This window comes from Ylistrum balloti, unplaced genomic scaffold (genome assembly GCF_031769215.1).
Source record: "Ylistrum balloti isolate Yb309-2 unplaced genomic scaffold, AGI_CSIRO_Ybal_v1 Utg369758, whole genome shotgun sequence".
Classification (NCBI taxonomy): domain Eukaryota; kingdom Metazoa; phylum Mollusca; class Bivalvia; order Pectinida; family Pectinidae; genus Ylistrum; species Ylistrum balloti.
The window spans coordinates 447188-471526 of NW_026781958.1; the positions used below are offsets into that span (position 1 = coordinate 447188).

The 24339-nt window shown below is 36.2% G+C and overlaps 2 protein-coding genes across 2 annotated transcripts in view; one reads left to right on the forward strand and one right to left on the reverse strand.

The window, feature by feature from the left end:
* The window catches only part of LOC132543535 (cilia- and flagella-associated protein 61-like), a 48219-nt gene extending 42756 nt beyond the window's left edge, over positions 1-5463 (reverse strand). Inside the window, exons 1-9 of the mRNA XM_060207052.1 lie at positions 5432-5463; positions 3954-4111; positions 3234-3529; positions 2647-2773; positions 2236-2368; positions 1664-1823; positions 947-1123; positions 629-807; positions 204-343 (exon numbers count right to left, since the gene is read on the reverse strand). Coding sequence (XP_060063035.1) covers positions 204-343; positions 629-807; positions 947-1123; positions 1664-1823; positions 2236-2368; positions 2647-2773; positions 3234-3529; positions 3954-4099 — 1358 coding nt within the window. The 5' untranslated portion in view covers positions 4100-4111; positions 5432-5463. The remainder of the gene's footprint in view (positions 1-203; positions 344-628; positions 808-946; positions 1124-1663; positions 1824-2235; positions 2369-2646; positions 2774-3233; positions 3530-3953; positions 4112-5431) is intronic.
* Positions 5464-5720: 257 nt separating this feature from the next.
* On the forward strand, positions 5721-22695 carry LOC132543517 (crooked neck-like protein 1). Its single transcript, XM_060207029.1, has 16 exons — positions 5721-5790; positions 6476-6565; positions 6875-6937; positions 7191-7282; positions 7684-7767; positions 8990-9108; positions 9838-9960; positions 10178-10356; positions 11760-11921; positions 12158-12286; positions 12807-13019; positions 13287-13433; positions 13922-14116; positions 16438-16593; positions 18722-18814; positions 21560-22695. The coding sequence occupies exons 1-16, from the start codon at positions 5743-5745 to the stop codon at positions 21695-21697; spliced, it is 2031 nt and encodes a 676-aa protein (XP_060063012.1). The 5' UTR covers positions 5721-5742; the 3' UTR covers positions 21698-22695.
* Positions 22696-24339: the final 1644 nt, after the last annotated feature.

Below are 24339 nucleotides of genomic sequence, written 5' to 3' on the forward strand. Positions count from 1 at the left end.
GTACAAAAAATGTTAAATCATAATCTTCAAAAAAAAACTTCACCAAAACAAAGCAAAAAGGTGCAATTAACATTAAAATTTGGTACGTTTGGAGGTTACGTTTGATACATAAAAACATCTAAATTAATCTGATATTTCTCAAACACGAACAAATAAATCATCATCATTCAGATATATTTAATATCATCTAAATTTCAATTTACCTCATCTCGTATCTTTCATCGATGCAAAAAAGCTGTATACTGAAAGCATTGATTTCTCCGTTGTATACAGGCACAAAACGTTTCGGCAGAGTTGTCATCGGAGTAATTGGCTTGATTGGGGTCGCAAGTCTCGAAGATATCTAAATGTATACAATATTACACTTTTAACTTTAATTTCCAAGAAAAAAACCAAAAGCTAGTGTTAATTCATACACCAAATATACAATGATTTGCATTATTGAAACTTACATTCATACTCCATTTACTTAAAAAGAAAAGTTATGAAGAAGATAGAGAAATACAGTAGCATGTCCAACAGACATATATCCTACCAAGGATTGATCAAAATAGCACCTATCTGCAACTTCAGATTGCAAGAACATGAAATTGTCACTAAACGTTGATTTTTAGTAAATATGAATGACCTCTTCTCTAACAGAGCTTTTTCGACTTGACACTTGAGAGGTACGATCTTCAATCTCCTTAGCGGCCTCCCCAATTGCTGCAGCGTGATCGCTGAGTAAAGATGTTGCACTCTCACGCATGTGATCATCACTGAGTTTGGACTGGATTTTAATTCCGTCTTCTGCACTAGTACTTCCAGCTGTATTCAAAATAACAAAAATTCACTTTTGTGCCACTATTATTTCATAATTTAACTTTCAAAAATAGACCAAAATGTTTTTCATATTCATGTTTCAAAAAGAAAATCCCCATTTATGATGGAGGTCACATGACTTTACCTCGGGAGCTCCTCCCACTTGAGTGCTGACTGCTAGTTTTCTTCTCCTCTACTTTCTCTGAAGCAGTTGCCTCGTTGCTCTCGTTCTTTGTTCCCTCGGTCACAGAATTTGGTTCTCCCTCTGGCTTTCCTGATCCTCCAGATTTCTGAGATCCTCTAGAAGCGGGTCGTTCTTCTTCTATAACCATATCAATTTACTTTGCATTGAACTTCCAAATGAATTACATCAGTATATACTTCAGCTATTTGTGTAAATTTCATGGGAAATCAAAGCAAATTCTACATCAAAACAACTGAAATTCTTGTATAGATATCTTAATTTTCAACACCTTAAAAAAATCTTTTTTTTTCTAAAAAGAGAAGTTTCTTTTTTAACTAATGTATTGTTACATTAAAAACACACAGCAGGTTAAACATTGAACAATAAAATAACTGTTTTTGTACAGATATTATAAATGAGTCAATAGTGAACAGTCTACAATACAAGGATTGGTTGATTTAAAGTTAAAAAAAGAAAAGCAAATGGCACGAAAAATTCCACATACATCACAACAAGTATAAACTGATGTTACAGATTTTCCTAGCCAAGCAAAACTATCATTTTCTTAGGGTAGGTTCATCATTTTCATTTGTAATTACACATGAAATTTATAACTGGCAAAATGTTTTCAATCTTAAAAATAACTTAGTTGCCAGTAGTTTCTGCAGGTATATTTACCTGGGGGCGGTGAAGGGGATGGAGTTTTCGGTGGGACCAAGTTATCTTCTGGATGTGGTTTCCGAAGTCCGTGGAATGGTCCAAGCTCAAAGCATTCATTCAATAGGTTAGCATTCACATCATCACTGATACTCATAAACCCAATTGCTGTTCCTTCCACCTTCAACCATTAAAAATACACATTAAGTCTACTTAACCTAAATTCAATTAAAACATGACATGTTTATGTGCCTACTTAATAACTACTGTACATCATTACCAGTATAATTTTCATTTGCCTGCAGCAGTAATACAGACGTGAGATCTTCAACTGATGTCATTTCTGCCAAAGTTTATATTGGTGTTTGCTGCATAACACAAATTCATAAATTTCCTTTGTTTGTTTTGATTTTGTGGGGGTTGGGGGTGGGGGGCAGGAAACGTTTCTAAGATTTTTGTACAACATAACATGGAAAGAAAGATCTATAATGCTGAAAGACTTAGAAATTGTTAATGAATTTACCGTTTGAAAAAGGACTAAAAACCAATAAATAAGACTCAACAATCTTATCATTGTCTTCTAAAGAGCTTACCTCAGCTACTAAGCACTGCATGTGCTCATCCTGAGCCTCCACAAGCTCTGCCAAGAAATAGTCCCCATATGTCATGTTCAACATGTCACTTTGACGAGTGAAGATTGGGGTAAGGTCATCATGATCCTCCACACTGAAGTTATCAAAGGAAACTCCTCAAACAGAACTCAAATACCGAAAAATTCTCACCAAATAATCTTCATACTTCAGAGTGAGAATAGATGATACACACATATAAGTATATTGACGGTTAAATTTATGAGAAGACGTTATTAAAGCTATGAAATGTTTAAATTCATTAAAAATTATACTGCCTGCTTTAGAGTGTACAGAACAGATATTTTTTAATCCAAAATTTTCAATTATCTTTTTTTCTCTATTTCTTCAAATACTTGAAGAAAAAATACGTACGTGGCCTTCCTGACATGCAGGACTGGGACATGGTCATGTCTGTGACAAACAAACAAGGCACCACTTATTCCATCATTTACTCCCTCCACTTTATCAAGCTGTTTGAAAACCTCGTCCAAAGCCGTCTCTACAAAAAACATTAACATCATTTATGAACCACATGACCATTTACTTGGAAGATAATAACATTCTGTATAGTATTTACACAAAGACCAATCCTTAAGTTATTGAAATTGCGAATATTTTGCTTTTACTTAGCTTTCATTTAGATATTATTTTGAAATGCGATACTGTATCCTGTTGTAAACATTAGAAAACCACTGTTATCCATCTTGCAGAAATTTGATTTCATACAAAAAATATATCACTTTTACATATTCAGTAAATACAACATAATGACAGACAATGCTCAAACTGTTATTGCTTTTTTAGTAAGAGATCCTCAAAATTTCAATAAGTTTTTTTTATTATGTGGAGTTTGTATAATTTTCCGAATTTACACAAAATCAAATATTAACACTCTGTGATATTTTTCTAAATTTCTAAAAATGGGCCCCTTTCCTTTTATTTTTTGTAAGTATACAAACCTGGGTAAGCCTTCATTGGCACAAACAAGTAGAGGAAATGAAGGTCAGGTACGGCATTAAATGCTGTCCTGATGATTTCCCTACAGCATCCATGAGCATAATCTGATTTTGCGACAAAGTAGTGCATAAATAGAGTGTTCAAGGCAGTACTCTTTTCCATGCTGTAACTTGTCTTTATCCAGGACTCCCAATTAGCTTGGTCAACCTCCGGAATGTTGGGGTAATCGAAGAAAGCAGCATGGCCTAGAATATCTTCTTTATCATTACATAGGGTGACGGCCAAAACTGCTTTCTCACTGAAATACATACAGTAATATTTCATAGTTTCTTCTGGACAAAAAAAAGCTTCCTTCCAACAAATTTGAATGATTTAAGATATAATTTTCAAACTTTATAGTAGTTTCACTATATGTGAATATAGTGTACATGTACTGAAGGTTGAAAATAAAAAGTGGACTGAAGTTGGATGTTTCTGTGTGAGAGTGAAAAAAAACCCTTGCCAAACGTTTCCCTGTATGCAGAGTACAAAAAACGTAACTTCAGGCATAATTATACAAAAATCAGTATATTATGTCCATGAAATAGCATCTGCAACATCATAGTGATTTCAATTTAAAAATTTTTTAGGATTATCAAATTCAGCATTAAATCTAAATGTCATCTTAATTGAATCTTAAACAAAAGTTTACTTAAGTTTTGTTATAATGATTTGAAACTTACATCAAGTTCACAACATTGACTCTACCGAAAAGTGCATCTGTGTTTCCCTGGACAAGTTTGAGGATATGTGGTGCATCAAGGGATTCTGTACGGCGAGCATTCACCACCTCTGGAGGTCCATCCACAGGGGCAATCGTTGTAGCCATCCTTAGATTTTTCTGTACAGAATCAAAATGTTAAAAACATTAAATTGGTTTAATTTTCTTAAAATAAGCCAGCTCATTTACACAACACATAGCAGAGAATCAAGGGAAGTTTCTTTCAGAGGCAGATCTTTACATATTCAAAACTAGGTCTCCACTATAATGCAAGTCACTTCCAACTTCATGATAGAAGTTTACTTCAACCTTGTCAACAGAATCCTTTTATAGTAGTCCCTACTTTTCTTAAAACTTTACATGTCTTCATTTATAAGTATCAAAGAACATGGAAAATTCATGCTATGTGCGAAGGCAAGAAAAAATATAGAACTACAAGATATGATATCTAACATCTTGACCAGCTAAGCCAAAGACTAAGAAACATACTATTACAAGATCATATTTAGCACCTTCAGTATGTTAAATATATGTAAGCTAAACTACTGTCTACTCTTTGACAAAATAATTGGAAGTATCTCAATAATTTTCTCATTTGCAATCTTTGCATCTACATACAAATGCATAAATACTTTGCATACTCTCTGTATTGAACAAATAACATTCATTTAATTTTCTTTTTACATATATTTACCCAATATTTTGTATATACAAATGCTAGTCATGCACAAGCATATTTTATGTTGGAAGAAAAAAAACTTTTAAGCATTAAGTTAATTGAGGATAGGTATTGTTCAACATCAGCTGTTATGGATGCAACCAACATCTGAGCTGAGACTGAATGGACTACAACGAAGTGTCTTTCAGTTTCATTGAAATGAAATTTTATTAAAACCACCAATGAGAAAATATGAAAACCCTTAATCAAACCAAACAACCTGTCTCCTAAATTAAATAATAAAAGCCAATCTAATGCTAAAATATAGAAAAAAAAAGGTAAAAATATTCGTAAACGAGTCAAACTGTACATAATCCTGAAAATTGTGTCGATATAAATGATATGTGCATTATCATGATATACATGTACAAGAGGAAAATAGGAAAGAAAAGAATACAAAAAAGTTTAACAGGTGCTCGTTTGTTACATTCTCATGCATTGCATACTTATCGAACTAAATATAACACGGTATTTGACAGGATTTTCAAAATACCTGCTGATTTTGTTCATTTTTATGCAATACATATTCCGAAAGTTGACATGATTTCGTCAAAATTATGGTCTGTTGTTTACTAATTACACATTTTCAAAATGCCACAAACACACTTCACAATTCGTTTAAGCAAGTTTCAGGGGAAATAGCACTAGCAGTAGCTTCAGGTGGTATTAACAACATTGATACATGGTGCTAACGTTAAATTAAACAGACTGAAAGAACTTACATTTCCTCACTCGGCGATCAACTACAACTTTGCCGCCATTAGTGAGTCTAGTTGCATAGCAACAATTCAACTTCCGTTTGTTTCAAAATAAAATGAGAGCTTTGAAAGTATAATTGATCAATTATTTTATAATACAATAATATGGTATACTTAGGTAAGTAGAAAATGTATTTATAAAATATAGAATGAAAGAACGAAAATAAATATTTCCATAACTCCGTATCAACTTCCGTACTAACAGTTCCGGTTTATTGAAAAAAAGTGGGTGATCTACTTTGTTGTTAAAACAAGTGACCTTTCACAGACCAACAATGGAGGTTGATGACGACGGTAAAAGGAAAATGCCAAAAGTGGCAAAGGTATGATTTTGTGAACACGAGATTTTAAAATCAGTAGTCACGCGAATGATAAAAACACAAGTCAAGCGACAGGCTATAACCACGAGCATCAGAACACACAAAAAAGGAGCCGTGTTGATACGGATGTCTGAAAATAAGTGATGTTTAGATAAAGCAGGACTAAAAGGCGATGCTTGATACAGACTATTTAAATGTCTTCTTGTATATATTTTACCCCTCTTTCCTCCACTGTAGATTAGATCGTGGTAATGTTTGTAATGGTGGAAGTTAGTTGACCAATGATAAAATGTTAACAACAACATATCAGCGCTGAGAGAAATGAAATATTCAAGATTTAAACGACAATTAGTGGATAGAAGAGCGAATGTTTATATTTGTGTGTATGTTATGCTCAAGAAGCGAAAAAAGAAGACGTTTCTTTGACGTTTTTACTGCAGGAGTTATCTCCCTTCGTCCATACGTTGCGTTAATATCATTTTTCGGTTTATATCATGTTGTAAAATTGTATTTCTAAAATAGAGAGTGGAAATCTACAACATTACTGTCTTCTTTTCTTTTTGACTTTGTAATTATATTTTCATTATCATTATGTTAATTAACATAAATTTGTATATTTCTCAAACATATTTATTAATTTCCAGGCATGAAAAAAGTTACTAAACTTGTCTTTGAATTCAATTATTAGGTTAAGAATAAAATGCCAGCACCAGTACAGATAACAGCTGAACAACTGCTGAGAGAGGCAAAGGAAAGAGAGCTGGAGCTTGTGCCACCGGTAAGAAGTAACAGTCATAAATATATATATCACCCTGGCTGATCTCATCGAAGATTCTTTCATGCTCCTCTGATTGTTTGGAAGACAATAAAGAATGAATACTTCATATTTTGAAAACATTTATATACATGAATTTTGAAATAATAAAAAAGGATAATTTGTATGTTTGATATATTGTTAAAAAGATATGGAAATGATTTCACAGAGTCAAAGTTTACAGAGTTCAATCAACCTTACAGAAATCAACCTTACAGAGATCATTAAGAAATATGCATGTAATGTGCATTTATGATTTGAATGTTCCCACAGCCTCCAAAGCAGAAGATTTCTGATCCAGAGGAATTAAAGGCATATAAAATGAGGAAAAGAAAGGTAAATCACAAACTTTTTTTCTAAATAAACAAATGAATAAGTACTGATCGACATCAAATGATGAAAAATGATGTTTTATTGATGCAAATGTTAACAAGTCTGAAGCTAAGATAAAGATTGATAGCCATTTATATTAATGCAAAAAATCAACAAAGCACCTTGTATTATTAAGTCAATTCCTAATTGATAGGTATTTTCACTATTTATTTACATGGCTGTATACAATATTTCTGAAAATATTTTCACAATTTAGATGTTTGAAGATAACATCAGGAAGAACCGTACAGTGATGGTAAACTGGATTAAATATGCCCAGTGGGAGGAGGCACAGAAGGAAATACAGAGGTAACTATAGAAAAATATGAAAAACCAAAAATATCTTGCAAAGATCTATAAGGATGTATTACTAAAAGGAAAAATATTTGATAAATGTAAATTATCTTAAAGGTTATAATTAAAATAAATTAATATTATCTTTTTAAAAAACACCAGAGAACAGAACAGTTTTGGATAAGGAATTTTGTTGCATGCATTTATGTTATACACACTAGAATAAGACTGTGCTGTATTACTTTTCAAAATTCTCTCGAATGTTGATATATGGTTGACTGTTGGTTAATGTTGAATTGTTCTATAACTGATATTTTTGTCTTACTATTGATTCTCATCCTGTACCTGTAGTACACATGCGATGTCACATGTTTGATGCACGACAAACTTTGTAATTTCTTTCCTATTTTTTTCAGGGCTCGTTCTGTATGGGAAAGAGCATTAGACGTGGACCACAGAACTGTTACTGTGTGGCTGAAATATGCTGAGATGGAAATGAGGTCAGAAATAACAAAACAATAAAGAGCTTGACATTTTTGTGTCGCAGAGCTGGCGGACACTTAGGGATCCCTTTGTCTGTCGTCACACGTCGGCGTTGTCCGTGCGAAAGTTTTCCAGAGTTTTTTCACTTATGCTTTGAGTTATCAAAATGAAATTTAGTATATGACTTCTTGTTGGAAGGGTACAGATTAAGTTTGATTCCTGGCTGTCTGTAAGCCTTCTTGGCAGAGTTATGCCCCTTTGAACTTCGAAAAATGACTTTCTTTGGTTATGCTTTGAGTTATACAAATGAAATTTAGTATATGGCTTCTTGTTGGAAGGGTACAGATTAAGTTTGATCTGTCTAAGGGAGATATGCCCCTTTGAACTTCGAAAAATCTCTGGGAATATTGTTTTCTGGACTTTCTTTGGTTATGCTTTGAGTTATACAAATGAAATTTAGTATATGGCTTCTTGTTGGAAGGGTACAGATTAGTTTTGCACTTTTCTTGATTATGCTTAGAGTTTTTTAAATGAAATATGAGAAATGGCTTCATGGTCGAACATTACAGATAAGGTTCGATTCACAGCTTTCTTTGGCAGTGATTTGTCCCTTTGAAGTTCAAAAATTTCTCAGGAATATTGCTTTGCGCAGTTTTCCCTATATGCTTCGAGTGATAGAAATGAAATTTGTTATTACGACTTTATGGTTGAACGTTGCACATCCAGTTCAATTTCTAGGTGACCGTGACACCTTATGCAGGCGACACATACAGTTCCGAGGAACTCTTGTTAGATATATACATATAAAGTGAACAAATAAGAATAGGACAAATTGAAAATTTTACATTAGAATTAGATATTGTATATCTTAATTCTTAAATGTATGTCGGTATCTGTAGGAATAATGCTATAATACTTTGATTTTTATTTAAGGAATACGATAAAATTTGAGAAATTTTGTCTTCATACAAATATTATGTACAAAGCTTTAGAGGAATACTTATGATAATTAAGATCAAGTGAAATCAATAGAATCATTCATGTCTTTACTGCTGCTCAAACAGCTAACTGGTTGACTTTAATGCAGCAGTTGTGGGAGGTGGGTAGAGAGGGTTGCAATTGTCACAGGTTAACATTTGTTGGTATTTATGATTAAATGAATATGAACTGGAAAAGATGAGTGAACTTTGTACCAGACATTGCCTTTCACTGGAAAAATACATGAAAACTATTTTGCAGGGCAAGGCAAGTGAATCATGCTCGGAATATCTGGGATCGTGCCATCACTATTCTGCCTCGTATGAATCAGTTCTGGTATAAATACACTTACATGGAGGAGATGCTGGGAAATATAGCTGGTAACAACACAATTTTACATTTGAACAATGTTCTCTGAGGACAACAGTTCTACCATCTTTCCAAACAAAAGAACTTTTTTCTTTAAAGTTTTAATGTCTTATCAATTTTTTACTATTGCTAATAGCAAAATTTCATCCTTTTGAAATGTTTCGTTATAACAGAATATTAGAAAGTCCATAAAGGATTTGAAGTATCAAGGTTGGGAAACTATGAACAACTTTCATTCCTTTCTGTATCATCTGCAGTTTCACTCTTCTTTTCTCCTCTTTATTGGGTATTCTACCAATATCTTCACTTCACCACTTCATCAGTAATGCTGTCTTATTGGCTAATAAAGTGACTTAGCTAATAAGCTTATATTTAAATGGAAATAAAATTGTAAAAAAAGTTAGCTTTTTATTGTTCCCCTGATTTGAAAACCTCAGGTATACTTTCATTTGTTTATTGATATGAACAATCATCAGTTTCACTTTCTGAAAAAAATGTTCAGACCAAAGAACTGTTTTTTATTGGTCAATAGTGTTATCAAAAACTAACTTACAAATGTCACCTTTCTAAGCAAGTACCATTTAAATTAAAAAATAATTTGAAATCCATGGAACTATGTGCCCAATATTGGGTTATTGATGTTTATTACCAGTTGCCTTTCAACCAAGAAACCAATTGGCTGACTTATAACTGACATCTATACTTTTCACCAATATAACAGCTCTATCTGCTACATTCAGGTTGTCGTCAGGTGTTTGAGCGCTGGATGGAATGGGAGCCAGAGGAACAAGCCTGGCATTCCTACATCAACTTTGAGCTGCGATACAAGGAGCTCGACAGAGCACGGATGATCTATGAGCGATATATCCTTTACAAACAATGACACTACTACTAAGGGGTTATCTTGCAAAATTTGTGACAAATTTTCAAGCAAAATGTTAGATTAAACTCTGATCATATGATCAGTGTGTGAAAAGAAACAGATGTCTTCATTTGATTTGAATAAAATTTAGTTGTACCTTTTTCGTTTTATACACTAAACAATAAAACAATTTTTAAAATTTTCTTGACTGAGAATACTTGTCATAGTTCATCCTGAAGTGAAGAACTGGATTAAGTACGCCAGGTTTGAAGAGAAACACCAGTATGTCAACAGTGCACGACGGATCTATGAGAGAGGTGTGGAATATTTTGGAGAGGATAATATGGAGGAAAAACTTCTGATTGCTTTTGCAAAATTTGAGGAAGGACAAAAGGAGGTAAAGAGTGACTTGATAAGATTTTTGTATCACTGTTATTTTCAGACTCTTTATTGGGTCAGTCTCAATTTCAAAGTTGACCTCATGACTCATGTGATGAAGGAATACAAGGTCCTGTTATTTTAAAAATTTATCTAAAGTATATTTACAGCGATGTATAATCATCTCGAAAGGAAATTCCAACTGCATTAGATGTGTATTCCTGTGTGTCATGTTTAAACCTGTGTGCCATGTGTATTCCTGTGTGTCATCTTTAAACCTGTGTGCCATGTGTATTCCTGTGTGTCATCTTTAAACCTGTGTGCCATGTGTATTCCTGTGTGTCATCTTTAAACCTGTGTGCCATGTTAGGAATGCTCACTTTGGAGTGCTAGAAATAAAGTTGCTATCATATGTGGTAGGGTTTTTTTAAAAGAAGAACAAAACCGGTATTTTCTTCCCCATCTATATTTATTGTTCTCCCAGGAGCGTCGCCATGTAGATATATACATGTTTTACCGGGAATGAAACCCCTGTAAGTACAGATACCAGTATATCTTAACAACAGCATACATTGAACAGTTGTCTGTAAATTTGTAAAACATCTACGCGTTTAATTGGATTTATAATTAATCCGCGTTCTGGAACTATAAAGCTACAGTCATATTTACCTCTGACTGTCATGGTGACACATAGTCTGGATAAAGTCCCAACGTATGTATGTCGACGTAGAGTCCTGTAAGTCCCAAACTATCGTTAACACCTGGCTGGTGCGCCGCTCCCCTCCAAGCACTCCACTTTGTACTCACACAAACGCGCCCCCTTTCACGTACAAACTCACCTGCATGCAGCACACACTCTTACCCACCTGGACAAGACTGGACAAACAGGTTTCAGATAAATATAGACACGACATGTACATTACACCACAACCGGACTCAGATGGACACTATAAATAGACACACAGGTAAACAGTGATCACTCCCTGTACCCTGTGACACACATAAACAGACATGACTGAATACAAGACAATAATCAACAATTGATTGACCCTATGACACATATATCACCCCAATTTAATACAAATATTTAAATGCATCAGAGGACTTTGTATTATAGAGTTCCAAAGTCAAGATCACTGTTACTATTTATAGAAATTTGTCAAATAATGATACATCAGGTACACATTCATGGACATGTGAACATTATATCTTACAGACATTTTCAAATTTTTGGAAAGTTTTCTTACTGAAACTGATCTCAAATGCTGTTGATTTTGTGAATTAGGTGATACGAAACAATTAACAGATTTTGTCATGGGATGTTTTTTTAACTATTATTGCTACACAAACCAGATGCTATAGAACAGTCTTTAACTAGATTTAATCTGTGATTTTTAGTCTAATGTTAATTGTTTTTTTCAGCATGAGCGAGCGAGAGTGATATACAAATATGCCCTTGATCACCTTCCTAAGGAATTATGTACAGAGATCTATAAAAACTACACCATACATGAGAAACGTTTTGGAAGTCGGGCAGCTATTGAGGATGTTATTGTCAGTAAAAGGAGATTCAGATATGAAGAGGTAAACAAATCTCTTTTAAAGTCCTTCATTACCATGGTAACATTTTCCTTGTATTCAATATTTATAGATATTTCCAAAAAGAATCTACCCATGTATCATAAAAAGTGAAACTGCTGGTAGTCTCAAATTCCAGGTTCCTGTTTAACTGACTCAAACTAGAATTTTTTCTCCCAAACAAGAATGAAAAATACACATTTTGCCATTCTAAGTATTGTTGCTGCATTGTTACCTGACAGGAAGTAAAAGAAAACCCTCTAAACTACGATGCTTGGTTTGACTACCTCCGGTTGATGGAGGCCGATGGCAACACAGAACAGACCAGGGACACATTTGAGAGAGCCATTGCCAACATCCCTCCTTCACAGGTCAGCAAACAAATACACCCTTAATACACTGTTAATGCACCATTAAATATGCCATTAAAACTCTCTGATCCAAATGACTTTTTAAATGTGTAATACATGTGTTGTTGATTTTTTGAAAATGAAAATTTGAAACATGCAACCCAGCAAGGCAATTATTAATTTACTGCAAAACTGGTATCTTTTAATTTCAAGTGGAATGTAATCAGATCTGCTTCTTAAAAGATCTGAGAAATAGAGATAAGCTTATTGGCTCTTAGACTACATATTATGAAACTATTACTTATATATCATAAAGTAAAATATTGGAAAAAGTGCTTTGAAGGAATCAGTGTAAATGATCATTAATAATTGAAGTCAAGATGTAAGCAATTTTCTTTATTCAGACTTACACAAACACCAGTAAACATATCAGGCAATACTGTCAAAAAAGTGTTGTTATAAATCTTTCTTCAAGTTTTCTTGTTCTTCCTATGAAAATCTTGAACATGCATTCTTAAAAACTGAAACTGAAATATTTTAGGAGAAGCGACACTGGCGTCGTTACATCTACCTATGGGTGAACTATGCCCTATTTGAAGAGCTGGAGGCGGAGGACTTTGACAGAACAAGAGAGGTCTACAAAGCCTGTCTTGACATCATACCTCATAAAAAATTCACATTTGCAAAAATGTGGCTTCTCTTTGCACAGTTTGAAATACGACAGAAAAATTTACAGGGAGCTAGGAGAGTATTAGTAAGTTACCATTTTATTGAAGGATTATTATATATATACTCTGGTAGAACAGTTAAACATATTGTAACAGAGTAAGGGGATGATATACAGATCTACACGCCATTGATAAATCATTAACTGAGATAAATCCACATTTCTTGTGAAGGAATGATAATTTCTCTTTATAAAGAGACATTTTTTCTAGTGGAGTTTACTTGTTAAAGTTTAAATCTGTGAGGTTTTAAGATGCAGCTTTATCAGAAATACATTTTTTTCTTGTGTTTTTAGGGAACAAGTATTGGAAAGTGTCCGAAGAACAAACTGTTTCGAGGATACATTGAACTAGAACTGCAGCTTAGAGAGTTTGAGAGATGTAGGATTCTGTATGAGAAGTTTGTGGAATTTGGACCAGAAAACTGTACAACATGGATGAAGGTATAAATCAGTATTATTGTAAATGTCACTTAATGACTTCATCTTATCTATTCCCCAAGTTCCTATATTCCAAATATATTACTGTACCATTCCCTACCTCCTTGCCTTTCCACTCCCTTATCCAAATAACTTTTATTTCCTATCCAAATTTCTTACTTTCTCACTCAATTCCATCCCCTCTCTCCATCCTGCAGACTCCCAACTCCCTGCCCACTTCTCTTTCCCATCTTCCTCCCTATTCCCTTACTCATCCACTTATTCCTCATTGAATGCTTACTATTAATGTGTTTGTGCCAGTCAAAGATCACAAAAATCTCATGTTTACATTTTATGAAAATGCTTCCTAGCTAGATTTTTAACATGATTAATGATCCTTTATTTCACATGTTGACTACATAATGAATTTGAGATGATACACAATTTCTATTTAAAAGTTATATTATTTTATTAGGTATGGCAACAATAATAAAAATTGTTTGTTTTAACAGTATGCTGAACTGGAGACGATTCTTGGAGACATTGACCGAGCACGGGCAGTATATGAATTGGCTATCAACCAGCCCAAGCTGGACATGCCTGAGGTCTTGTGGAAGGCCTACATAGACTTTGAGGTGGAACAAGAGGAGTTAGATAACACAAGATCACTGTATCGTCGCCTGCTGGAGCGCACACGTCATGTCAAGGTAAGATATCTACATACATAAACTGGAGCTGGGTGTTGCATCGTCGCCTGCTGGAGCGCACACGTCATGTCAAGGTAAGATATCTACATACATAAACTGGAGCTGGGTGTTGTGTCGTCGCCTGCTGGAGCGCACACGTCATGTCAAGGTAAGATATCTACATACATAAACTGGAGCTGGATGTTGTGTCGTCGTCTACTGGAGCGCACACGCCATGTCAAGGTAAGATATCTGCATACATAAACTGGAGCTGGGTGTTGTGTCGTCACCTACTGGAGAGGAAACGTCATGTCAAGGTAAGATATCTACATACATAAACTGGAGCTGGGTGTTGTGTCGTCGTCTACTGGAGCGCACACGTCATGTCAAGGTAAGATATCTACATACATAAACTGGAGCTGGGTGTTTTGTCGTCGTCTACTGGAGCGCACACGTCATGTCAAGGTAAGATATCTACATACATAAACTGGAGCTGGGTGTTGTATTGTCGTCTACTGGAGCGCACACGTCATGTCAAGGTAAGATATCTGCATACATAAACTGGAGCTGGGTGTTGTATTGTCATTTACTGGAGAGGATACGTCATGTCAAGGTAAGATATCTACATACATAAACTGGAGCTGGGTGTTGTGTCGTCGCCTGCTGGAGCGCACACGTCATGTCAAGGTAAGATATCTACATACATAAACTGGAGCTGGGTGTTGTGTCGTCGTCTACTGGAGCGCACACGTCATGTCAAGGTAAGATATCTACATACATAAACTGGAGCTGGGTGTTGTGTCGTCACCTACTGGAGAGGAAACGTCATGTCAAGGTAAGATATCTACATACATAAACTGGAGCTGGGTGTTGTGTCGTCGTCTACTGGAGAGGAAACGTCATGTCAAGGTAAGATATCTACGTACATAAACTGGAGCTGGGTGTTGTATTGTCATCTACTGGAGAGGAAACGTCATGTCAAGGTAAGATATCTACATACATAAACTGGAGCTGGGTGTTGTATTGTCGTCTACTGGAGCGCACACGTCATGTCAAGGTAAGATATTTACATACATAAACTGGAGCTGGGTGTTGTATTGTCGTCTACTGGAGAGGAAACGTCATGTCAAGGTAAGATATCTACATACATAAACAGGAGCTGGGTGTTGTGTCGTCGCCTGCTGGAGCGCACACGTCATGTCAAGGTAAGATATCTACATACATAAACAGGAGCTGGGTGTTGTATTGTCGTCTACTGGAGAGGACATGTCATGTCAAGGTAAGATATCTACATACATAAACTGGAGCTGGGTGTTGTGTCGTCGTCTACTGGAGCGCACATGTCAAGGTAAGATATCTACATACATAAACTGGAGCTGGGTGTTGTGTCGTCATCTACTAGAGCGCACACGTCATGTCAAGGTAAGATATCTACATACATAAACTGGAGCTGGGTGTTGTATTGTCGTCTACTGGAGTGCACACGTCATGTCAAGGTAAGATATCTACATACATAAACTGGAGCTGGGTGTTGTATTGTCGTCTACTGGAGTGCAGACGTCATGTCAAGGTAAGATATCTACATACATAAACTGGAGCTGGGTGTTGTGTCGTCCCCTGCTGGAGCGCACACGTCATGTCAAGGTAAGATATCTGCATACATAAACAGGAACTGGGTGTTGTATTGTCGTCTACTAGAGAAGAGGCACCATATTAAAGTAGAAGTTCTTCCAACAAAACCTTGACCACACTTTGACATTTTTAGCCCACCATCATCAGATGGTGGGGTATTCAAATCGCCCTGCGTCCATGGTCCGTCGTCCGTCCGTAAACAATTCTTGTTACTGCTATTTCTGGGAAAGTACTGGATAGATCTTTCTCAAATTTCATATGGAGGTCCCCCTTGGTCTCTAGTTGTGCATTGTACCTTTTTTGGACTGATTCAAATTCAAGATGGCTGACAGGCGGCCATCTTGGATTTTGAGAGTAAAATCTTGTTACCGCTGAGGAAGTACTGGATGGATACTTCTGATATTTCATAGGTATTGGTTTCCCTTGGTCCCTAGTTGTGCATTGTACTTTTTTTGGACTGATTTGAAATCAAAATCTTGTGCCATCATTGAGTACATTCAATGAAGACCAGTTCATGAACATTTACAAAACCTGTAACACAAAAAAAAAAAAAAAAACAAATCTTCAAGAACTGAAAACAGATCCTCAAATGGTGGGCGCCAAGATCGTTCTGGGATCTCTTGTCCATTTTCTGCTGGATACATGTATTTTCTGTATGAGAAAAAGTTCCATTATACATGAGCAGTCATTTGTCTGAATTCTGTTATCAGGTATGGATCAGCTTTGCCCAGTTTGAACGCACCAATGAAGTGAACCAACGTCTACAGAATGTGAGATCTGTGTACAAAGATGCAAACAATGCCTTCAGGACGTCCGGTGAGAAAGAAGAACGTCTGATGTTGCTCGAGTCCTGGACACAATTTGAAGTACGTTCATTTGTTGTACTAGTATTAGTTGTCCTGTTGTGGATTCTAATTTCTAAAATATGAAAGTGGTTGATATCAATGTTTTTTTAAAACTTACTCTTTCATGATACGAATTTGGTGATGTGTCCATGCTTAGTATTAAGTCCATCCATTTTTATAACCATGTAATAGACACTCAATTAGGGGAAACGTGTTCACACACCAAGTTTGTTGCAGAACAGACTCAAAGGAAAAACCACCAATTATCCTGCAATATGCAAAAGGAACCAACACATTATTTCTTATTCCATGTCCTTGCCACATTATTTCTTATCCCATGTCCTTGCCACATCAATTCTTATTCCATGTCGGGGCTACATTATTTCTTATTCCATGTCAGGGCCACATTATTTCTTATTCCATTGTCCTTGCCACATTATTTCTTATTCCATTGTCCTTGCCACATTATTTCTTATTCCATTGTCCTTGCCACATTATTTCTTATTCCTTGTTGGAGCCACATTATTTCTTATTCCTTGTTGGAGCCACATTATTTCTTATTCCATGTCGGGGCCACATTATTTCTTATTCCATTGTCCTTGCCACATTATTTCTTATTCCATTGTCCTTGCCACATTATTTCTTATTCCTTGTTGGAGCCACATTATTTCTTATTCCATGTCGGGGCCACATTATTTCTTATTCCATGTCGGGGCCACATTATTTCTTATTCCATGTCAGGGCCACATTATTTCTTATTCCATGTCGGGGCCACATTATTTCTTATTCCATGTCAGGGCCACATTATTTCTTATTCCATTGTCCTTGCCACATTATTTCTTATTCCATTGTCCTTGCCACATTATTTCTTATTCCTTGTTGGAGCCACATTATTTCTTATTCCATGTGAGGACCACATTATTTCTTATTCCATGTCAGGGCCACATTATTTCTTATTCCATGTCAGGGCCACATTATTTCTTATTCCATTGTCCTTGCCACATTATTTCTTATTCCATGTCAGGGCCACATTATTTCTTATTCCATGTCAGGGCCACATTATTTCTTATTCCATGTCAGGGCCACATTATTTCTTATTCCATGTCAGGGCCACATTATTTCTTATTCCTTGTTGGAGCCACATTATTTCTTATTCCATGTCCTTGCCACATTATTTCTTATTCCTTGTTGGAGCCACATTATTTCTTATTCCTTGTCGGGGCCACATTATTTCATATTCCATGTCGGGACCACATTATTTCTTATTCCATGTCGGGGCCACATTATTTCTTATTCCATGTCAGGGCCACATTATTTCTTATTCCATGTCGGGGCCACATTATTTCTTATTCCATGTCAGGGCCACATTATTTCTTATTCCATGTCAGGGCCACATTATTTCTTATTCCATGTCCTTGCCACATTATTTCTTATTCCATTGTCCTTGCCACATTATTTCTTATTCCATGTCAGGGCCACATTATTTCTTATTCCATGTCAGGGCCACATTATTTCTTATTCCATTGTCCTTGCCACATTATTTCTTATTCCATGGCGGGGCCAAATTATTTCTTATTCCATGTCGGGACCACATTATTTCTTATTCCATGTCAGGGCCACATTATTTCTTATTCCATGTCGGGACCACATTATTTCTTATTCCATATCAGGACCACATTATTTCTTATTCCATGTCAGGGCCACATCAATTCTTATTCCATGTCAGGGCCACATTATTTCTTATTCCATGTCAGGGCCACATTATTTCTTATTCCATGTCAGGGCCACATTATTTCTTATTCCATGTCAGGGCCACATTGTTTCTTATTCCATGTCAGGGCCACATTATTTTTTGGTCCATGTCAGGGCCCAGGGGATGGGCTTTGATTTTGCAGGAATAGGATAGAGAGCTTTAGTTTATCAGTGGGCTTATTACCAAACATCGGCTTATTGTTGGATAAATGCTGTATGATTTAACTGCTTTCAAGTAAATCAGAACACAGTAGATTAAATTTTAATTTTTATCCTGAGGAAACCCCATTTTCTAGAGAAAGCTAATGTTTATAACCTTTGTCAGAGTCAGGTACTGGGTTTCTGATTAGTGGGCTAGTTTTAACTGTCGATAAAACAATTCCTGATATATCAACAGGAGGAGGAAGGTGATGATGAATCTCGTGACAAGGTCAGCAAGTTGATGCCACAGAAAGTCAAGAAACGCAGGAAGATTCAGCTAGAAGATGGGGTGAGTGGTCACATGTTTGTAGCCGTTCTGTGGTTCAGTTACAGTATCCACAAATTCAAATCTCAAATTTCTGTCCTTGTTGTGATCCTCGTAATCAGAAATTTCTCATTTTTTTTAAAGAGCAATTCCCGTTATATGAAAGGAAAAAGTGACATATATAAGATCTTGGATAATTTTTCATTCATGAGATTGATAAATGAGTCCGAGAATTTTCCTCTTGTTCAATCAGATGAAAAGTTTGTCAAAAATTTCTTAATTTCCTCTCCTTTGAAAATTGAAAAACAAGAAAAAAACAAAAATAAGGAATAAGATAAGAAGAAAATTTGCAAATAATGCACAAAGCATAATGTCTTGTTTTGGCTCAGTATCTGTTGTCTCCAACAATTTATTTTGAATCTGTGTAAACATTGCTGTACACAATGGTTTAAAATGGTTGAGAAAAGATCATCAGAAACTTGACAGATATGATGACCTGGGCTTAATGCTTATTAGTTTGGTTTAAAAACTTGATAACTTGGAAAAATCTTGATTTAGTCTACCTCTGGATTTTTAGAATAAAAACCTGTTATCAATGCAAATTATTTTGTTTTTGTGACTTATTGACTAGATTTCTCTCAAAATCGATTCTGGAGCAACATCATTTCATATCCCATGTATCTTACTGGGACTAAACTTTTTGAATCTGACAATTCTGTGTGAAAATCTGATATCCTGTTACCTTCCTGTGACCATTTTGGGATCTTTCTATGACCTTTCAGTGATCTTGCTCTGACTTTTCTGTGACCTTTCTCTGACCTTCCTGTGATCTTGCTCTGACCTTTCTGTGACCTTTCTCTGACCTTCCTTTGATCTTTCTATGACCTTTCTGTGATCTTTCTCTGACCTTCATGTGATCTTGTTCTGACCTTTCTGTGGTCTTGCTCTGACCTTTCTGTGATCTTTCTTTGACCTTTCTGTGATCTTTGTTTGACCTTGCTGTAATCTTTCTATGACCTTTCTGTGATCTTTCTTTGACCTTCCTGTGGTCTTTCTATGATCTTTCTGTGATCTTTCTATGACCTTCCTGTGATCTTTCTATGACCTTCCTGTGACCTTTCTATGACCTTTCTGTGATCTTGCTCTGACCTTCCTGTGGTCTTTTTCTGACCTTTCTGTGATCTTGCTCTGACCTTCCTGTGGTCTTTTTCTGACCTTTCTGTGATCTTGCTCTGACCTTCCTGTGGTCTTTTTCTGACCTTTCTGTGATCTTTCTATGACCTTTCTGTGGTCTTTTTCTGACCTTTCTGTGATCTTGCTCTGACCTTTCTGTGATCTTGCTCTGACCTTCCTGTGGTCTTTTTCTGACCTTTCTGTGATCTTGCTCTGACCTTCCTGTGGTCTTTTTCTGTCCTTTCTGTGATCTTGCTCTGACCTTCCTGTGGTCTTTTTCTGTCCTTTCTGTGATCTTGCTCTGACCTTCCTGTGGTCTTTTTCTGACCTTTCTGTGATCTTTCTATGACCTTCCTGTGGTCTTTGTCTTTCCTTCTGTGATCTTGCTCTGACCTTCCTGTGGTCTTTTTCTGACCTTTCTGTGATCTTTCTATGACCTTTCTGTGGTCTTGCTCTGACCTTTCTGTGATCTTTCTATGACCTTTCTGTGATCTTTCTCTGACCTTCATGTGATCTTGTTCTGACCTTTCTGTGGTCTTGCTCTGACCTTTCTGTGATCTTTCTTTGACCTTTCTGTGATCTTTGTTTGACCTTGCTGTAATCTTTCTATGACCTTTCTGTGATCTTTCTTTGACCTTCCTGTGGTCTTTCTATGATCTTTCTGTGATCTTTCTATGACCTTCCTGTGATCTTTCTATGACCTTCCTGTGACCTTTCTATGACCTTTCTGTGATCTTGCTCTGACCTTCCTGTGGTCTTTTTCTGACCTTTCTGTGATCTTGCTCTGACCTTCCTGTGGTCTTTCTATGATCTTTCTGTGATCTTTCTATGACCTTCCTGTGATCTTTCTATGACCTTCCTGTGACCTTTCTATGACCTTTCTGTGATCTTGCTCTGACCTTTCTGTGGTCTTTTTCTGACCTTTCTGTGATCTTGCTCTGACCTTTCTGTGATCTTGCTCTGACCTTCCTGTGGTCTTTTTCTGACCTTTCTGTGATCTTGCTCTGACCTTCCTGTGGTCTTTTTCTTTCCTTTCTGTGATCTTGCTCTGACCTTCCTGTGGTCTTTTTCTGTCCTTTCTGTGATCTTGCTCTGACCTTCCTGTGGTCTTTTTCTGACCTTTCTGTGATCTTTCTATGACCTTTCTGTGATCTTGCTCTGACCTTCCTGTGGTCTTTTTCTGACCTTTCTGTGATCTTTCTATGACCTTTCTGTGGTCTTGCTCTGACCTTTCTGTGATCTTTCTATGACCTTTCTGTGGTCTTGCTCTGACCTTTCTGTGATCTTTCTATGACCTTTCTGTGGTCTTGCTCTGACCTTCCTGTGATCTTTCTATGACCTTCCTGTGATCTTTCTTTGACCTTCCTGTGATCTTTCTTTGACCTTCCTGTGATCTTTCTTTGACCTTCCTGTGATCTTTCTTTGACCTTCCTGTGATCTTTCTCTGACCTTCTTGTGATATTTCTCTGACCTTCTTATGATTTTCTGTGACCCACCAGTAAATTTCTGTGCCACCTTCTTTGTGTCAATCTTCTGTTGGTGTCAATCTTTTTCCTTCTTTTGTTTCCTATGTTATTCAATCATTGTTATTTTCAGTCTGATGGCGGATGGGAGGAATACTATGATTACATCTTTCCTGACGAGGAAGCAGCGCAACCAAATCTTAAATTGCTGGCCATGGCCAAGAAATGGAAACAACAACAGGAAACCACACAGGATGAAGTGGAAAGCTGAAAAACAAAATACTACACACAGATGTGATGGCTGTATCAGGATTTTTGTTCTGGAGAGTATCAGGACTCCATACATGTTTTGGGGAGTATCTGGAATTCATACATGTTTTGGAGAGTATCTGGACTTCATACATGTTTTTGATAGGATCAGGATTTCATATAAAGTTTGGAGAGTATCTAGAGTTCATACAGGTTTTGGAGAGTATCTGGACTTCATACAAGTGTGGAGAGTATCAGGATTTCATACAAGTTTTGGATATCATTTTAGGATATTTCCTATGATCAGATGTATCACATTGACACTTTATATGTCTATCTTACAGGTATATACAATAGTCACATTTTACATGTGTGCTGGTTGACATGTGTAAGTGAATAGATATATCACATGTCACAAAACCAGTGACTAGTTTACAAAGTTTATGAATATTCAGGCAGCTGAAGTCACATAATAATTCATACAGAAACTGCATAGCAAGACATTTCTTATTAGACAAAGAAATCTGTTACCTAGTGCTAGATTTGTCTCGTCCTGTTAATCTGCTACCTCAACATGACGTTTGACATTTTGTGATGTCATAAATTGGTAATATCTTATTACCTTTCTAACACATAGACAAGGGAGATAACTCTGTCAAGTTGAAGAATTTTGAAGCAAGACTAGTGAAATAGTTATATATATGATGTACAGTTAAATATATTACTAGATTATTATATTTCAGATGGATAATAGATCATAGAACAATACTTAATTCTCAACTCTTGAGACTGTAAGAGAAATAAGACCTTAAGATTGAAGTATCACATACTATTTACATCTTCTTTACAAAAAGATATGTAATGTGTGTCACAAGGATATCTGCTGTGTGAAACAGTGACTTCTACTCTGTCGCAATGATATCTGCGGTGTGAAACAGTGACTTCTACTCTGTCACAATGATATCTGCTGTGTGAATCAGTGACTTCTACTGTGTCACAAAGATATCTACTATGTGAAACAGTGACTTCTACTCTGTCACAATGATATCTGCTGTATGAAACAGTGATTTCTAATGTGTCACAAGGATATCTACTGTGTGACACAAGGATATCTACTGTATGCCAAAATGATATCTACTGTGTGCCACAGGGATATCTACTGTGTGACACAAGGATTTCTACTGTATGACAAGGATTTCTACTGTATGACAAGGATATATACTGTATGACAAAAGGGTAACTACTGTGTGACCCAAGGATATATACTTTGTGACAAATGACATCTGCTGTGTGACAATTGGATATCTACTGTGTGACACAAGGATATCTACTGTGTGACACAAGGATATCTACTGTGTGACACAAGGGTAACTACTGTGTGACACAGGGATATCTACTGTCTGACACAATGATATCTACAGTATGACACAAGGATATCTACTTTGTGACACAAGGATATCTGCTGTGTGACACAAAGATATCTGCTGTGTGACACAAGGATATCTGCTGTGTGACACAAGGATTTCTACTGTGTGACAGAATGATATCTACAGTGTGACAAAAGGATTTAGGTAGTATGACACAAGGATATCTTATATCTCCCTGGCAAACAGACATATGTTGTGTAACACAGGGATTTATATGATGTGGAATAAGGATATCCACCGTGATGCACAAGGACATCTGTCATGTGATACAAGGACATCTGCTGTGTGATACAAGGACATCTGCTGTGTGATACAAGGACATCTGTCGTGTGATACAAGGACATCTGCTGTGTGATACAAGGACATCTGCTGTGTGAAACAAGGACATCTGCAGTGTGATACAAGGACATCTGCAGTGTGATACACAGATATCAAGCATGCTACTAGGATAAATGTACTTCATGTTACATGTGACAATGACATCAAGTGTGTGACATACGGATATCATCTGCTTGACTAAAGATTACCTGCATGACATGAACATTTACTGTGTGACTTTTGAGATGTCTACTGTATGACTCTAGAGATGTCTACTATGTGTGACTAGAGATGTCTACTGTGTGACTCTAGTGATGTCTACCGTGTGACTCTAGATATCTACTGTGTGACTCAGGAGATGTCTAATGTGTGACTAAGAGATGTCTACTGTGTGTCTCTAGAGATGTCTTCTTGGTGACTCTAGAGATGTGTACTGGGTGACTCTAGATATGTCTACTGTGTGACTCTAGAGATGTCTTCTTGGTGACTCTAGAGATGTCTTCTTGGTGACTCTAGAGATGTGTACTGGGTGACTCTAGAGATGTCTTCTTGGTGACTCTAGAGATGTGTACTGGGTGACTCTAGAGATGTCTTCTTGGTGACTCTAGAGATGTCTTCTTGGTGACTCTAGAGATGTGTACTGGGTGACTCTAGAGATGTCTTCTTGGTGACTCTAGAGATGTCTTCTTGGTGACTCTAGAGATGTGTACTGGGTGACTCTAGAGATGTCTATTGTGTGACTAAGAGATGTCTAATGTGTGACAAACTGAAGTTCGAGTGTAAAAGTGTCAATAGTGAACATTTTCCTGTAAGTTGACTAAACTCTGTAGTTCTTAGTCTGGTTTTCATATAAAATTTAATGTGCAATGAATTTATATCCACATCAGAATAAAAAAAACTTACTGGAAAAAAAGTGAAG

What these genes read in the sequence shown, in the direction of transcription:
- LOC132543517 (XM_060207029.1), top strand. Translation starts at nt 5,743, where the DNA reads ATGGAGGTTGATGACGACGGTAAAAGGAAAATGCCAAAAGTGGCAAAG. An exon ending in TTGAGGAAGGACAAAAGGAG is followed by an intron (nt 10,357 to 11,759) that starts GTAAAGAGTGAC and finishes TGTTTTTTTCAG; the next exon opens with CATGAGCGAGCGAGAGTGAT. An exon ending in AGATTCAGCTAGAAGATGGG is followed by an intron (nt 18,815 to 21,559) that starts GTGAGTGGTCAC and finishes TGTTATTTTCAG; the next exon opens with TCTGATGGCGGATGGGAGGA.